The following is a 17,083-nucleotide window of genomic DNA, read 5'->3' as shown; positions in this document are numbered from 1 at the left end:
AGTGGAAGACAGTCTTTCGATCTCTACCCTTTACCATGGAGTATAAATATCCTGGATGCCCACACCCTGCCAGGCCTGCCCGCCTGCTGCTGATTGAGATTCTATCTATATTCTCCTCAGCCCTTGCAATGGGCCAGTAATTCTTTGTCTTTCCTTTTTCCTTCTTTGTGTAACTGCTAAGCAGGAAGCTTTTTCTAACTACCTCCAGTCATTCTTTAACTCAATACAGTCTTGATCCATCTCTCTCCCACTGGACATATAATAATTATTATACACATTTAAATACAATACTTGAAGTGAGGAGGCAAAAGAAAATGAACGGGATGATGTGGGCAAAAACAAAAGACCTCTCCACCCGTCTCCCACTCCTTCCCTAAGGATTAACCAATGCATAGCCTAGTTAATGCTATGTTAACAGCAGGCTCCTATTCGAAGTGCCTGCTACTCCCTCCACACCCGGGACCCAAGAAAGGAAAGGAGAGGATGGGCAAGAGTGCTATTTCAACAAACCTAGGAGGCATTAAAAAGTGACCCAATGAATGTAGGCTTTCCAAGTGATGTGACGATATCACACATTATCTCCCCAATGTGGCCTTCCCACCGACAGCTGCCATCTCATTTCAGTGACTATTTACCTTATTTGATTTCATGTTAGTCAGTCTTATATCCACTATATGACTTTATTTCTTATCCCAGGCACCAGTACCCTGCTATGTAGCTCAAAGAAAATTGGAAAATACAAATGGACTTCTCCAAGAGCCAATTTTGTTGGCACTAAGGTTTCCTGACTCCCCAAAGATAAAAGGTTGCCCAGTTGTTTTTCTTTTAAACTGTCAAGGTTTAAAATTGTTCTGTATTTGCTGTGTCAAACAAATGACCACTCACAGCCTGCAATCTCCTTCTCCCTTCTCAAAATAGTCTTGTATTTAAGCCCTGTGACTTTAGTCTAGCCTCGATATCTTTCAGTTCTATGGTTTTTAAATATTCTCTTCTCAACCCCCTTGCTATATTTTAATTTTTATTATTTTTTATTGAAGTATAGTTGATATATAATACTCTGTTAGTTTCAGGTGTACAACATAGGGATCTGACATTTATTTGTTATTGATCACCCTAAGATGTTACCATCTGTCCTCATACAAAGTTATCACAGTATTGTTGACTATATTCCCTATGCTGTGCATTACATCCCATGGCTTATTTTATGACTGGAAGTACCTTTTATCCTCTTTACCTATTTCGCCCTTTCCCCACCCCCTCAGTATTTTAGAGTTAATGATCACACCTCAATTTCTCTTCCCTTCTTATGCATCAGTGTATTTACCTTCATGGTCTTATTAATTCAGGGGCTGAAGGGTCTATTTCCTTGGTAATATACTGTATCCTTCAAAACCACAGCTTCTCCAAGTATGAATTTCTGCTTTTGACAGGAACTTTTTTTTTCAAATTTTTTTATTTTTTCTTTTTCTCCCCAAAACCCTTCCAGTACATAGTTGTACATTTTTAGTTGTGTGTCCTACTACTTGTGACACGTGGGATGCCCCCTCAGCGTGGCTTGATGAGTGGTGCCATGTGCGCACCCAGGATCCAAACCGGCGAAACCCTGGGCAGGGGAAGCGGAGCTGGCGAACTTAACCACTCGGCCCCTGGCGGCCCCTTGACAGGAACTTTTTATCACAGGCCTGCCTGCTTGAGTTCATTTTCAATTATTCAGTATTTATTGAGTGCCTACTATGTTCCAGGCACCATTCTAGGTTTTAAGACTCAACAGTTAACGCACAAAATTCTAGTCCTTGTTTATATTCTAGCATTTACCAGGAGACAGACAGTAAAACGAATAAGGAAAACGTGTTCTTTGAATCAGTCTTTGAAACGCGTAACTAGGGAGCCGGCAGGTGGTGTAGTGGTTAAGTTCCTGGGCTCTGCACTGGGGGGGGGGAGGGGGCGGGGGGGGGGCAGCGGGCCAGCCCTACACACTGTTCATCAAGCCCTGCTGTGGCAGCTTCCCACATTCCCATATACAGGAAGTTTGGCACAGATTTTAGTTCAGGGACAATCTTCCTCACCAAAAATTTTTTTTTTTTAAATCTGTAACTATCTTAGTTTTCTAAGGAGTCAATGAATGGATGCTGGTGTACATTTCTATATGGTGAAAATGCTTTATAATCTGTGAATCACCCCAAATTACGAGCCTCCTAACTCTCCAAACAAGTGATGGACTCGATGTTCTTATCTAATGAGTTACCAGTTGGCCTTGTCCTTAGTTATACAAGGACCAATGACTCGCACACTAGATTAGGCAGATCTTCCTGGGAGTCAAGAATTTGAGTTGACGCCTTTGTCCCACAGCAAGCAACAGACTCCAACTCGGTGATTCAGAGATTGCCGAAATGTGGTCGTCGGACCAGCTGCATTAAAATCACGCAAGTCGTTTACTGAGTTAACGTCCAAGTTATCGCCGCCACCCCCGGGTAAGTCAATCAGAATTCCGGGTGCGGGCCTCAGAATTTGCAAGTTTAACATTTCTCCAAGTGATGTTGGGGATAAACTAACGTTTGAAAATCACAAAGATGTTGGCTAGGCGAGACCGGAGAACACCAGAAACTTTGGATAGTTCTTCAAAGGAGACTAAGGTTGGTGGGATGTTGAGCAGGGGACACCACAGAGCAGAGGGAGAACTCTTCGGGGTGTTTCTATCAAGACAAAAATCCCCTATTACACCACATCCCTCACTCCGCCGACGTCCCACCACCGGCGGGGCAACCAGCCCGCAGGGCTGTCCCCGCCACGTGACCCTTGCCTGGGGCACGCGGCGCGGACGACCCCGACTGGCGTGGGACGCTGCGAGTCAGCCCGCGCGCAGCGGAAGCTGGGAGAGTGGTTTCCGCTGCCAGCACCCAAGATGGAGGCACGAGTATCGCCATCACACCAAACAGACGCTCTGTGCCCCGCCTCGGCTTCCTAGGGTCTCAGCGGACTTCTGCAAGTCACCGTGGGAAGCCTCCAGCGGGTGATTCTGCGCTCCGCCGGCGACACCACCTCCTATGCCCGGCCCGAGGCCCTCATTCCCCAGCCGCAGAATGCACTGGAAGCGCTCAGCCTGCACACTCCACTCCGCGCCCAGCCAGTAATACCACCCACGGCCGGCGCACGGCGGCGGTGTCCAGAATGCCGGGCGATAGGGCCTTCGTCCCACTTATTGGTGGGCCCACGCCGCGGGGCGGGCCTACACGCCCATTGGGCCGCGGACCATGTCAGTCTTGGGAAATCGGGAGAGGGAGGAGGAGACACACTCAGCTATTGGGCTCTCTCTTCTGTCAATCAAAGCGACATCCGGCGACAGCCATGGTCTCTCGGCTCGTTGATTGGAGAAACGTGTTCGTGGGAGGACGGAGGGGGCGGGCTTCCTAGTGAGGTGGGAGGAGGAGGGGGCGGGGAGGGAAGCGGAGGCAGGGAGGTCTAGGCCAGCCGGCGGTGGCGGCGGCGAGGCCAGCACTCGGGCCGAGGGCCTGCTGTGGCGGCAGCGGCGGACGCTGAGCTCTGCAGCGGGTATCAGGCACATTCTTTTCCCTGAACGGGAGGGGCGCAGCGCCGCGGGGCCGAGGCTTATGGGGTGAGGGGCGGCGGGGTGGAGCTGAGGGGCAGGAGGCGGGAGCCCGCGGCCGAGCGGTGCTCGCGTCGGGGCCGGGCCCTGGGCCTGGCAGGGAGGGGCCGCGAGGCAGGGGAGAGAGCTGGCTCGGGTGGGTTGGACTGGGGAGGGCTGAGGGCAGGAGAAGGCGTGGTGTTAGGCCCGGGTTGGGAGCGGGGTGGGGCCATGGGGACGGAGGGCGGGGTGGGGTTTGGCAGAAGGGTGGGTCAAGGCCAGGAAAGTAGCACTTGTTCGCTGCTGTCCCAGAAGGCTAGAAGCCGAGGCGCCGAGAGCGGGCATGGCGACTTGGTCCCAGCCAGACTCGGGTATCCGGGGCAGGGTGGGACCGGGCTCAGCCAGAGGCTCTTGGGAGGTCTTAGTAATGAAATGCGTGAGAACGGGAGAGTAGTGTAAGCCGGAATTCTGGGTCGCAGTTGTGTTTACTCTAACCAAATAAGGGTGTGCGTGTGTCGGTCCATCCCTCTTCCCCTTTAGGATGAAGCTGGTAGATGGGTCACAACAGTAAAGAGGGGACAGCTGTATCTTGGTTTGAGGTTAATGAAAGCTCGAAAGTAGAGACCAGAAACTGCACCAGAAGGACGTGCAGATTTACTCCCTCCCCACCTAGCTGTCTGGGTTTAGAGCTTGGCCATATCCTCCTGCTTTGGCTGAGAAGGTCATATGAATGGAAATAAAACCTGCCTATGCAAATTCTGGACCGAATAATCCTGCCTCAGTCCGCCCCCCCCCCCCATCCCTCTCACCCACCCTCCCTTTTTTTATATGAGAGCGATAGGAAAGGCAAATCAGATTTCGAAGTTGGAAAAACAAGACCTTTTTTTTTTTCTATAAGTGGTGGCCTGAACGTTGTCCTCAAGTCTTTTTACACTGTCTCCCATAAGGGATCTCTCCCTCCCCTTTAGAACTGTAAGGGACGAGAATTGTAGGCAGTTTTCTCCTGAGAGCTGGGAAACCAACTTTCCTTTAAGATAGGAAATGCACTTCTCATGCTAAAAATAGAAGCTGTGTAGTCTGTGTATGGGGTGGGGGGAGGGTTGGTAAATCAGATAACATGTAAAGTATTTTGGATGCTCTGGGCATTATCTGCTTATCCAAAACAAGCTACCTTTCAGGGCATTGCAAATTTTATATCCAGAAACTGGGATCTTTTGTGAGCCCTATTTTCCTTTCATAGTTGTTTTGTGTATAACAGATTTTTTGTTTTCCTGGGGGTATATGATAGTTGCTTTATTTTTAAATAAAAAATAAAAGTGGCCTTTTAATATGCTTTCTACTTTTTGCCTTGATAACGGTGGGAAAATTACGGACTCTTATCCTGTTGCTCTTGTGACTCCCATTTCAGGTTTCTCTGGAAACCCCCCTGGTAAGTGTGGAGGAGGAGGGACACTCTGACCCAAGACAAAAGGCCTGTAGCTCCAGCCAAAGAAAATAAACCTTAGGAGGGAGAAGGAAAAAAAAAAAAACCGTCAGCTGTTCCTGAGAACAGCCTGCAGTGGAATCTACAGAGAGGACGACTAATGTGAGTGAGGAAGCAACTGTATGGACGGTGCAGACAGTAGGTCACGTGGGCCCTCAGGGCCGGGACTGCGTTAGGAGCAGTCGCACTTTCTGAGGTGAGGTGTCGAGAAGGGAAAAGTGAATGTGGTCTGGAGCGTGGCCTTGGCTCCGCGGGGTGTGCTTTCCTCTGAGGCCGTCAGGGAGCTCAGCGCCTTTGTTCTGCCAGGGTGGGGTACAGGGTTTGGCACTGAGGAGGGTAACTTACTGGCTGGAGCAGCAGAGCAGTGGCCTTGATTTGCCTTTCAGAAGATTTAAAAACCAAAAAGCATAAACATTCTGGTCCTTCAGCAATGCTTTCTCTGAAGAAATACTTAACGGAAGGACTCCTCCAGTTCACCATTCTGCTGAGTTTGATTGGGGTGCGGGTGGACGTGGATACTTACCTGACCTCACAGCTCCCCCCGCTCCGGGAGATCATCCTGGGGCCCAGTTCTGCCTACACTCAGACCCAGTTCCACAACCTGAGGAATACCTTGGATGGCTATGGTATCCACCCCAAGAGCATAGACCTGGACAATTACTTCACTGCCCGGCGGCTCCTCAGTCAGGTGAGGGCCCTGGACAGGTTCCAGGTGCCGACCACTGAGGTAAACGCCTGGCTGGTCCACCGGGATCCGGAGGGGTCTGTCTCTGGCAGCCAGCCCAGCTCAGCCCTCGCCCTCGAGAGTTCCAGTGGCCTCCAAGATGTGACAGGCCCAGACAACGGGGTGCGAGAAAGCGAAACGGAGCAGGGATTCAGTGAAGATTTGGAGGATTTGGGGGCTGTAGCCCCTCCAGTCAGTGGAGACTTAACCAAAGAGGTTAGTGGCCACATGGAGGGGTGGGCGGGAGGGGTTTGGGGTGGGGGTGGGGGTGGGGGATCCTGGAGGAGGATGGTGATAGTACCAACCCCTGTAAAGAACCAGAGGTTCTAGGGTGGGTCTCAGGCATTGTTCTTGGATAAGAATGGGCTGAATTGTCTGACTGAGATTGGGGGCTGGGAGCATTTCCTTGTGTTGAACCATTGACCCACCTTTAAGTGTACTGTCAGGGCAGTGGGAGGTTCCTAGAACATGCCAGCGTGTTTACTGCTTGGATTTCAACATGACTCCGGGAGCCCGGGTGGGGGAGGGAGTCATGTTGTGATGGGCTTTGGTGCGGTGTATATCTGTTGCTAAGACACAAATACTTTGTGGACTCTTGCCTTGTACCTTCCCCCACATCAAAACACACATACATATCCTGAAGTTCTCCTCCCTTGTGGTCAGGCCTGTTGTTGTAAGGTCCTGATAAGTCGACTCTCCTGGGCTTGAGCCAAGGGGTAGATTTAGATAGTTATTCTTGGCCATGAGAGGGCCAAGGCTCCCATTCTTTGCTCAAGGCCCATTGCAGGGAGTAGGAGGAGAGGGCTAGGAGCTAGAGGAGAAACTGCCTCTGCTGCCTAAGTCAGCTTGCTCTGAGTATCAGAGATCTTTAGCTCCTGACATGGGGCTGACGTATACTGTTCTGGGCAGAAAGTCATGCAGGTGCCTTTAACAATGTGAGTGGCACTGCCCCTATCCTACCACCATGATGATAAGACTGCTTTCAACTTTGTGTTTGGCCCTAGCTTGCCAGTTGCCCTTAAGGAGCTTGAAAACAGGCCTGCTGCAGTCTCCTGGCCATTAGGGAGAGAAGGCTGGATTACGCTGCGCTGGGTTTTCCGGAGTTGAGTCTTTGGTGGGGCATCTTTAGGGAGGGGGGGATGTGGAAGTATGTAAAAAGTTTTACAGATGCTGCAGAACCTGGCTCTTTCCGCTCACCACTCGGACCAGGTTTCATCTCCCATCCTGTGTTTGGGCCTGTTCCTGAGTTAAGTTCTCTGAGTGTTACTGACCATCAAAGCATGTGGCTTTCTCTGGGCCAGTGGTCCTCAACTAGGGGTGATTTTGCCCCCCAGGGGACATGTGACTATGTCTAGAGACAGTTTTGGCTGTTACAACTGGAGGAAGTGCCATTGGTATCTAGTGGGGAGAGGCCAGGGATGCTGCTGAACTTCCTAAAAAGCACAGGACAGCCCCTAAATGATAGAATGAACTGGCCCCAAATGTCAGTAGTGCCAGGGTTGCTCTGTTTCTGCTCAGCTGGCTCAGACTGCATCTACTTTGAGAGAGACTAGAATTATCTGAGTGTGGGATCCATGAGCATTCCTTACCTTTCAGTGCCTCTTTTCTAGATTCATACAGTGCTCCTGGGAACTTTACCTCTCTTCTGCTTCCTCTGTCCTTTTCTTTCAAATGGGCTCCAGTCTTGGCACAGCGATCTGAGGAAGTATGCCTCCCAGCCTCCTCTTCTCTCCTCCTGCCCCACTGTAGCTCCCCAAGGGGTGGGTGTAATTGGACTCGCACCTGGGAACCCTGGAGGGATAGCTCCATTCCTATTCGTGCGGAGAGGTCTCCTGGGATGGGATGGGATGGGATGTTTTGGATATAATTGGATGGCTTGGGGTGGAATGGGATGGGACTTTGACTCTGCTTTCCTCCATTTATTGGCTTTTATGAAGGTTGTGCTTTCCCTGACCCCAGGCCTTCACTGCTCCCTTTGGGGGCTACGGGTGGGTCGTCATTGGAGGCCCAGGCTGAGTATGGGGGAAGGGAGGATTATTATGTGTCTAGAACAACATTTCCTCAGCAACTCAGGGATAAAAATACCCAGGTCCCGAGCATGTGACAGGCACTGCTGGAGCTGGTATTATCCCTGGGGTGGCAGCGCTCCCCTGCTGCCAGGCCTGTTCGATGGACAGCCATAGCCCAGGCCCTTGTCAGGGATAGGATTCCCCTTGAGGTTGGCACTCTGCCCAGAGCAGGGGGTGGCCTTTGTACAGCTCTTCCCAGGCGAGGAGCAGTCTGTGACCAAGGAGAACATACTGTCCCTGACCTGACCTTAGGCTCAGAGGGAGCAGCAGTGAGGATGGGAGTTGGACTAGTGATCCTGATTCTCTCAGGAGCTTCTTTCCTGCTTTAGAGATGAGGGCCCAGGGTCGGGCACAGAATGGTCTTGAACTAGCTGGGCTAGGGTGAGCGTGGGGGACACCTTTGTAGACAGGACGTTGCAGAGCACCTGTCTCCTTCAGTGCTGGCCTTTCAGGCTCGTGTTGCCCTCCTCTTGTCGGGGCTGGGCCTGGCCAGCACTGTGACATCGCTGCACGTGTGCAAATGGCTTTCCCTCTTATTCTTACCTGGCCTGTTGTAGGGTCACAAAGCCCCTGGCTCACAGTGGGTCTGGGTGGACTGGGTTCCTGCCCAGCCTAGCCTGTGATCCTTGGGCTTGAGGACAACTGGCCACAGCCCTTCTGAGGAACGGGAAAACTCCTTTCACTTCCAGGGAAGAACTTAGATTCCCGGAGAGGCTGCGGGAGGAGTGTCTGCCCAGTCCTGAGTGGGCTGGGCAAGCAGGATGCGACAGGAGGGAAAGTGGCACCCCTTCCCCCCAGGGCTCTCTCACTGCGCCACCCTGGCTGGCTGACTGGGCTGGGTGGGGCTGCCCGCCCCTGGGTGCGTCTCCTTGAGGAGATGGAGGCGGCCCAGGGATGGGCTGGTTCCTTGCGGCAGCTTCTCCAGCTGCCCTGGTGCAGAGATTGGCTCCCGGCTGCAGCTAGGTAACAGGCGGTGGGAGGGGATTGGCTCCTTGCGCATCTCCAGCGGAGACTTGGGGGAGGAGATTGGCTCTCGTCGCAGCCTAGGTAACGACAGTGGGAGGGGATTGGCTCTTTCCGCAGCCCAGCTGCTGACCTGGGGGAGGGGATTGGCTCTCTGCAGCCTCAGCAGTGACCTGCGGGGTGGGAGGGGGAGGGGATTGGCTCCTTGCTGCAGCCTAGGTAACAAGTTTGGGGGGCGTGGGGAGGGGGAGAGAGGGAGGAGCGGGAGGATAGGCCCAGGAGGGAGCTTGCTTTCCTCTGCAGCTTGAGCACGGAGCATGGGGTGGGAGTCCCATCTCACTGCAGCCTCTGCGGTGAGCTCAGGGTGGGGGCTCCCGGGCGCCTGAGTGGAACTGGGGTTGTGAGGTGGGAGGGGGCTGCTCAAGGATGGAAGAAGGGGGCTGGGCTGGGCTGCCCAGGCAGCAGCACGGGCGGGGCACCCTCCTCAGGCCCCTCGGAGCTAGCAAGGGGCCACCCTTCCAGCCTGGTGTGCTCCCTGCAAGCCAAGAGCTCCGTGCAGCCCCCTGTCCGGCTTCCCGGCACCGGCTGCCCTGGGGCTCATCTCGCAGACCATGACCCGCCTGGACCGCAGCTCTCACAGTGGTGGGGGCCATGCCAAAGGGAGCCAGCCCCTTAACTCTTTGCTGGCTGGTCACCGGGTGGCCCAGCCCCCCTCTGCTCCTGGGTCCAGGGCTTCTGTTCAGGTTGGTGTATGTGGGGAGACTAAAGGGAGAGGCACATCTGGGAGGTCTTAGGATCCGGGAGGGTTATGGTGGGAAAGGGATACCTAGTCTGGCTAGTCTGGGCTAGGGAGGTGGGTCTAATCTAAGGATATGGCTTTCTGGAAAGTGTCTGTTTTTTAACCTCTGAGTGGAAGGCAACAGTTGAGGGTTTCTTCAGCTCTAGAGGAGCGGCATGTGTAGGAAGCCCTAATGGCTCTAATTTATTGGGGTTCTATGCTAGTGGCAGTGGGGGTGGCAGTAGATGCAGGAACTGATCAGGAGCCACCAGGGTAGAACAGGAGGGAGGCATTTTGGTGCTTGAGGTGGCAATTGTGGCTGAGCAGTGATGGGGGCTATGTCCTTGAGGGGGTTGACTGCTGGGGAGTCAGTGAGTCCTGGGGTGTGGTAAGAAAGGGAGTGAGAGCACTGGTGTGAGGGGACACCATGGGGCCGGCCGGGGCAGGGGTGGGGTGCTCAGTGAGGATCACCTGACTGCCTGAGGTTCTCTGGGGTTGAGGCAGCTTGCTAGGATCCGCTGAGAGTGGGGATTCTGGCAGGGATGGATCTTGAGGTGAGCCTAGGCTTTAAGAGTTGTGGGTGTTCAGCTACTCCAGCCTCAGCCAGGGGAGGCTGTGGGAAGGGCTGGAGACAGCCTGTCGTTGTCACTGGTTGCATCAGGTGGTTGCAAATGCAGGGATTTTCCTCGCCAGCCCACCCCACCCCTTTATGCAAATGAAATGGCACCATAGGCTGATGCAAGCCTGGGCACCTCAAAGCAATTCTGCATGACAATTCGCCTTGCTTGCTATTGCCAGTTTCCTACAAACCAAGTTTTAAGGGATTCCCATTCCTGAAATGAGAGGTGTCTCCTACTACCCCTTTCTTCTTATGTCGCGGTGAGGTGGCCCTGCTTTTTTGGCCCAGCTGTGTCTCTGGTCCTGATCCCAAGCCCACAGATCTGTGTGGTGATGGTCATGCTAGTGGGTTTTTTTGAAGGCTGGTGTCTGGAAATGGATGAATGAAGCCTTACTGGTACGAGGGGCCAGGGTACAGGCTGGCAGGTGTAGGGCTGGGAGGGGCCCCACCCAGGACTAACTGAAAGGATGCTAGGAGGGACCTGTGAGGGGCAGGACAAGGAGGAGCCCCTGGACTTGAGACCTAAAGTCATGGTGATCTGTCTTTCAGGACATAGATCTGATTGACATCCTTTGGCGACAGGATATTGACCTGGGGGCTGGGCGTGAGATTTTTGACTATAGTCATCGCCAGAAGGAACAGGATGTGGATAAGGAACTACAAGATGGAGCGGAGCAGGAGGACACCTGGCCAGGCGAGGGTGCAGAAGCTCTGGCGCGAAACCTGCTAGTGGATGGAGAAACTGGGGAGAGCTTCCCTGCACAGGTACTCCCACCTCTGCCCAGTTCTAGAAACTTCCCCTTAGAGAAGGCAAGTAATGTCTGTGGGATGGGCCTGAATTATATTTTGGGTTGAGGTCTCTAAGTCACAGTGAGTGGGCTGAGGGGCCAGACCTTGGTAACAAACAACACAGCGGAGGCAACACCTGGCAGCTTCCTGCTTGCGTCAGGACTCTTCCACTCTCCCTCTGTTCTTCCTGGAGTTGGGGACCCGGGGCAGCCATTAGCCTGGGAATGGAGGGAGAGTGCAGGCCTGCAACCACGTAGGTCCTCCTTTAGTTTCCCCTCCAAAAGGGTGGGAAAGAGGCTTTGGCCCGCACGCGGCAAAGGCGCAGGTCAGTCAGACTTACAGTTGCTGTTGCCACAGGTGCCTGGTGGGGAGGACCAGAGGGCCCTGTCCTTGGAAGAGTGCCTTAGGCTGCTGGAGGCCACCTGCCCCTTTGGGGAGAATGCTGAGGTGAGCAGGACTCCAGGGAGAACCCACCGAGCCAGCAGGGCAGCCTGCACATGGTGTGTCCCTGCGCGGCTGCCTGAGGGGCCAGCTCTTGCTGTTGGCCTCATCCTAGCTGCTGGGGGTGAATTCAGAGGAAGGAAGAAACAGAACCTCACTGGCAGTCTCTGGGAGGAAAGCAGAAAGTGGTCTTTCCTTCTCTGTTAAAACCTCTGTGTTTTGCCCTAGTTTCCGGCAGACATTTCCAGCATAACAGAAGCCGTGCCTAGTGAGAGTGAGCCCCCAGGTCTTCAAAACAACCTCTTGTCTCCTCTCTTGACGGGGACAGAATCACCCTTTGATTTGGAACAGCAGTGGCAAGATCTCATGTCCATCATGGAAATGCAGGTAGGACTATCAGAGCACAGACCTGTGGGACTGTGTGTGGGTCATCTTAGCACTCAGTTGCTTTTTCATCTCTAGGAAGAGAAAGAGTAACACCTCTCTGTCTGACCCATGGGAAAGTAGGAACCCTGACAGGTAACTGTCCAGCTGTCCTTGGGACAGTGCGGGGTGGAGTCAAAACCCTGGGGCTGAGTCTTCTAAAGCAGGCCTGCCTCCTTGGTATGCCTTCTTCCTTCCGTCAGGCAGATAACCACTTGGCTGGGTGCCTCCAAGGTTTAGCATCAATAAAAGCCAACATTCAGGCAGTGCTTTACAGCCGTTGTCATCGCTTGGCCCTCACAATCATCTAATCAGCCCTTTATTATTTTAAAGTGAAGAAATTGAAGCTCAGAGAGGTTAAGTGACATGCCCATGGTCAAACAGCAAGTGGTGCAGCTAGGTTTTCTAACTTCAAGGCTGGGTGTTCTTTTCACTGGGCTGATTTTGCAGTGAAGAGGCAAGGCAGTCAGAGTTAGGTAGTTTTCTTCCTCTCCCTCCAAGGTGGGGAATCTGGCCAAAGATGACAGGAGCTGGTCAGTCCTGCATTGGGGTGGAGTCAGGAGGAACCCATCTCTGCCAGGCCTAGTGGACCAAGCGGGGCCAGGAGCTGATGCTGTGGGCTCTAGTTTCCAGTCTCTTGCCTCTACAACCGTGGAGCAGTGCCTGTGTAGCGTGCCTGCTAGTGTGAGCACCCCACCACCCCTGGGAGGGAGTCTGCTCCAAGTGAACTATGATGCCTTTCTTCCCTCCCAGGCCATGGAAGTGAACACATCAACAAGTGAGATCTTGTACAATGCCCCTCCTGGAGACCCACTGAGCACCAACTACAGTCTTGCCCCCAACACTCCCATCAATCAGAATGTCAGCCTGCATCAGGCGTCCCTGGGGGGCTGCAGCCAGGACTTCTCACTCTTCAGCCCTGAGGTGGAGAGCCTGCCTGTGGCCGGCAGCTCCACGCTGCTCCCGCTGGCCCCCAGCAATTCCACCAGCCTCAACTCCACCTTTGGTTCCACCAACCTGGCAGGGCTCTTCTTTCCGCCCCAGCTCAATGGCACAGCCAATGACACAGCAGGCCCTGAGCTGCCTGACCCGCTGGGGGGTCTGCTAGACGAAGCCATGCTGGATGAGATCAGCCTGATGGACCTGGCCATTGAAGAAGGCTTCAACCCCGTGCAGGCCTCCCAGCTCGAAGAGGAATTTGACTCTGACTCAGGCCTCTCCTTGGACTCCAGCCATAGCCCTTCCTCCCTGAGCAGCCCTGAAGGCAGCTCTTCTTCCTCCTCCTCCTCCTCCTCCTCTTCCTCTTCCTCCTCCTCCTCTGCTTCTTCCTCAGCCTCTTCCTCCTTTTCTGAGGAAGGCGCCGTTGGCTATAGCTCTGACTCTGAGACCCTGGATCTGGAAGAGGCTGAGGGAGCTGTGGGCTACCAGCCTGAGTATTCCAAGTTCTGCCGCATGAGCTACCAGGATCCGTCTCAGCTCTCCTGCCTGCCCTACTTGGAGCATGTGGGCCACAACCACACGTACAACATGGCGCCCAGTGCCCTCGACTCCGCTGACCTGCCACCACCCAGCACTGTCAAGAAAGGCAGCAAGGAGAAGCAGGCCGACTTCCTAGACAAGCAGATGAGCCGGGATGAGCATCGAGCCCGAGCCATGAAGATCCCCTTCACCAATGACAAAATCATCAACCTGCCTGTGGAGGAGTTCAATGAGTTGTTATCCAAATACCAGCTGAGCGAGGCCCAGCTGAGCCTCATCCGTGACATCCGGCGCCGGGGCAAGAACAAGATGGCGGCGCAGAACTGCCGCAAGCGCAAGCTGGACACCATCCTGAACCTGGAGCGGGATGTGGAGGACCTGCAGCGCGACAAAGCCCGACTGCTGCAGGAGAAGGTGGAGTTCCTCCGGTCCCTGCGGCAGATGAAGCAGAAGGTCCAGAGCCTGTACCAGGAGGTGTTCGGGCGGCTGCGGGATGAGAATGGGCGACCCTACTCACCCAGTCAGTATGCGCTCCAGTATGCCGGGGATGGCAGTGTCCTCCTCATTCCCCGCACCTTGGCCGACCAGCAGGCCCGGCGGCAGGAGAGGAAGCCAAAGGACCGGAGGAAGTGAGCCTGGGGAGGAAGAGGGGTTGACGCTCACCAAGATGGAAACTGGAGAAGGGCTGGGCCTGGACCTGGACCTACAGTGGGGACTTTCATGCCTTCTTATCCAATAGATCTTCTCAGATGGGATGACTGCGGGTCAGTGGACAGGAAGAGGCAGGCGCAGGCGCTGTCTGGCTCAGCTTCCCTCACTGCGGGAGGTGGAAGTGGCCAGACTGTTTGGGTGGACAGGGTCTTCACCCCTACTCCTTTTCTTCGAGGGAAGGGGTGCTGCTGGCATTGCTAGAGGCCAAAAGAGGAAGGAAGGGACTTGTGAGAGGAGAGGAAAGTAGAAGAAAGTCTCATTCCTGGAAGGAAGGAAGGACAGAAGGAAGGAAGGGAAAAACCCCAAAAAAATCAAAGCGGGAAGAAAACCAAAGAGCAGGTTAAGGTTGGCTCTGGCCAGGATTCCAGGCAGCAGGTTTTAGGTGGAAGTAGGTCATTGGTGTGAATAAACCCCACTTCACCCCAGGGAGGGGTGGTGCACTGACAGGGTGGGTTCAGGGAGGGGCTTTGTGAACTCTTTTCTGCTCCTGTGCTTTGGCATCCCTGAAGGGGCGCTCTCGGATATCTCTGTAGTGTTTCAATCCTAGGGGAGCCACTGGGACCCAACACTGACTTGGAGGGTTAGGGTCAAAGGGGAGAGGGAACAGAAAAGGATCATGAGGCCCGTGTTGCAGCAGCCCCAGCACCAAGCATGTCACTCACTGCCCTGCCACTCCATCTCCCTCTGCCCGGTCACCCCTGAGCTGAGGCTCCCCCATCTCCATCAGAGCCTGCATGTGAATGCTGTTCTCTTCCTGCCCGCGTGCCTGCCCTCACTGGCTGCCTGCAGCTCTTCTGCAGCTGGGGTGCTGCCAGTGCCCCCAGTGCTGGGCCTGCCACCTTCCTCTTGTGGGGGCTGCTCTGAGGCAGGGGGCTGATGTGGAGAAGCCAGGCAGTATTCAGCACAACTCTGGGGAGTGACCCTTCCCTCAGGCCTCCCCTCCTAACAACTGGGCTTGTCACTGGAGAAAACAAAAACCACAAAACCCGGCAACAAACAACAAAACTAGTCCTCTTAGAGTTTCTTGCGCTTTGATTTTTTAGGGCTTGAGCCCTGTTTCACTTATAGGGTCTAGAATGCTTGTGTTGAGTAAAAAGGAGATACCCCAATATTCAAAGCTGCTAAATGTTCTCTTTGCCATAAAGACTCCGTGTAACTGTGTGAAACACTTGGGACTTTTCTCCTCTTGTCCTGAGGTCTCCGTCTGCTTTCTTTTTTGGGTTTCTTTCTAGGAGAATGAGAAGTGCATGTAATGGGGACTGAGAGCGCCCCCCTCCCCAGGCTCTAGGCCACAGGCAGCTTCTCCGCACCCCCAGCTTAGTAGGGGCTCCCGGAGGACTGCCTGGGGGAGGCAGAGAGGGGAGTGCCAAGGTGGCCAGATGGTTCCAGGACCACAGTGTCTTTATTTTTAACTGTTTGCCACTGCTGCCCCTACCCCTGCCCGGCTCTGGAGTACTCTCTGCCCCAGACTAGCAGGAGTGAGTTCAGGGGGGGGCGCTGATTCTCCCCGCAGTGTTGGGGGGGGGGGGGGGGCATACCTTCTAACTGAGCAGTAGGGATAGAAGGCACGAGCCTGGGAACTGCTTTTATAAATTATTTTCCTTGTAGATTTTATTTTTAATTTATCTCTGTGACCTGCTAGGGAGAGGAGAGAGAGAGAGAGAGAGAGAGATGCTGTGAGCACATGACAAAATAAAATAAAATAAAATGGATGATTCATTCTGAAGTGCAATTTTTCCCTACTTTTGAATTTAAATTGACTAAAGGAAACAGGCCGCATGAGGGGAGGACCAGCCATTGTGTGGCTAAGGCAGAGCTCATGTGGGAAGGTGGGTGGAGAGCAAGGGAGGTTGACAATGAGGAATTTAGGAAGACAAAAGAAAACTCTTGAATACTGCATTAAGCCTTCCAAGCAGGTGTTCTGTACCTCTCCAGGCTTTGCCAGCTGAATCTTCTCAGGAAGGATTCAGAATCCTGTTTGCACCTCTTTCTCCTAGAGTGGCTGGGCTGGGTGGAGGTGGTGTCACCTGGCCCGGCTCCTTGCCTATCCACCTGCGACAAACCATTTTTAATCCTGACTGTGCTGTTATTTCTCTGGTGGCCCCACCTGCCAAAAGGGTGCTGAGCATTGGAGTGTAGGCACACTGATGGCTGTAATGGTGAAAACCTCAGTAATCAGTGTAACAGAGCAGGGCCACAGAACTAGAGAAGCAGGAAGCTAGACCCGGGTTTGAGGCACTGGAAAACCTCCCCAGCTGAGGTGACTAGCATCTCTTCTCCCTAAGAAGAAGAAAAAAAAAAACCACAAAAACCCCACTTTAATACCAAGCCTTTGAAGACCTGAATGCTTCCAGGTACTGGGTAAACTGGTTGCTGGAACTGTCACATGCCCCTCTTGGAGTAGGTGCTTAGCAAATGCGTGAATTGTAACGAATGCTCACCTGGCAGCTTCTGTCACTGCTGGACAAGGTTTAGGACCAGAGGCTGTGATCCCCGTAACGGAAGCTGTGATAGTGAGCTCCCGTCCGTGTACCACTGGCTCAGCCTCGTCCGTTAATGATGCTACTACCGGTTTATCCTAAGGGGTGGAACACAATTCCAGGAATAATGTTGATTTCTTATTTGTTTTGGTTTACTATGGCTTTTTTTCCCCCATCTCTAGTTGGCAAGGGTTGGTCATATCAAACAAGAGCTCTTTGCTAATTAGGAATTAATGTCTGTAAGCCAGGTAAAATGAAGATTCTTAAAGGAAAAGACTAAAAATTAAGTTTGAAAAACTTTAATTCATGCTGATAAAATACAAATCATAATCAGAAAACTGACAATTCAGAGGAATGTTTTTGTAGCCCTTCTAGAAATGCATATATGTATTTTTGTTTAGTACACAAGTAGGCTGTAACTTTTATCTTGTTTTGCAACTTTTCAAAACAGATTTGAAGACTTTTCAAGAGAAAAATTCCTCTCAGCCTCTTTGCTAGTGTTGCCCCTGGCCTGAGAAAGTATATTTTTGTCACCCCCTCC

General features: G+C 53.2%; 1 protein-coding gene across 4 annotated transcripts; it reads left to right on the top strand.

The window, feature by feature from the left end:
* Window positions 1–3,421: 3,421 nt before the first annotated feature.
* NFE2L1 (NFE2 like bZIP transcription factor 1) lies at window positions 3,422–15,799 on the top strand. Of its 4 annotated transcripts, none has more exons than XM_046675030.1 (6): window positions 3,422–3,549; window positions 4,992–6,006; window positions 10,769–10,984; window positions 11,366–11,455; window positions 11,678–11,836; window positions 12,626–15,799. In XM_046675030.1, exons 2-6 carry the CDS (start codon window positions 5,497–5,499, stop codon window positions 13,982–13,984), a joined length of 2,334 nt encoding a protein of 777 aa, XP_046530986.1. In that variant the 5' UTR covers window positions 3,422–3,549; window positions 4,992–5,496; the 3' UTR covers window positions 13,985–15,799. The 4 variants fall into 4 exon arrangements, with proteins under 4 accessions (XP_046530986.1, XP_046530987.1, XP_046530985.1 ...); XM_046675031.1 differs by lacking the exon at window positions 3,422–3,549 and adding an exon at window positions 3,838–3,954 and having other exon boundaries at window positions 10,802–10,984; XM_046675029.1 differs by lacking the exon at window positions 3,422–3,549 and adding an exon at window positions 3,838–3,954.
* The last annotated feature ends 1,284 nt before the right edge of the window (window positions 15,800–17,083 follow it).

Source organism: Equus quagga, chromosome 11 (genome assembly GCF_021613505.1).
Source record: "Equus quagga isolate Etosha38 chromosome 11, UCLA_HA_Equagga_1.0, whole genome shotgun sequence".
Lineage (NCBI taxonomy): Eukaryota > Metazoa > Chordata > Mammalia > Perissodactyla > Equidae > Equus > Equus quagga.
This window is presented reverse-complemented; position numbering and strand designations above follow the sequence as displayed.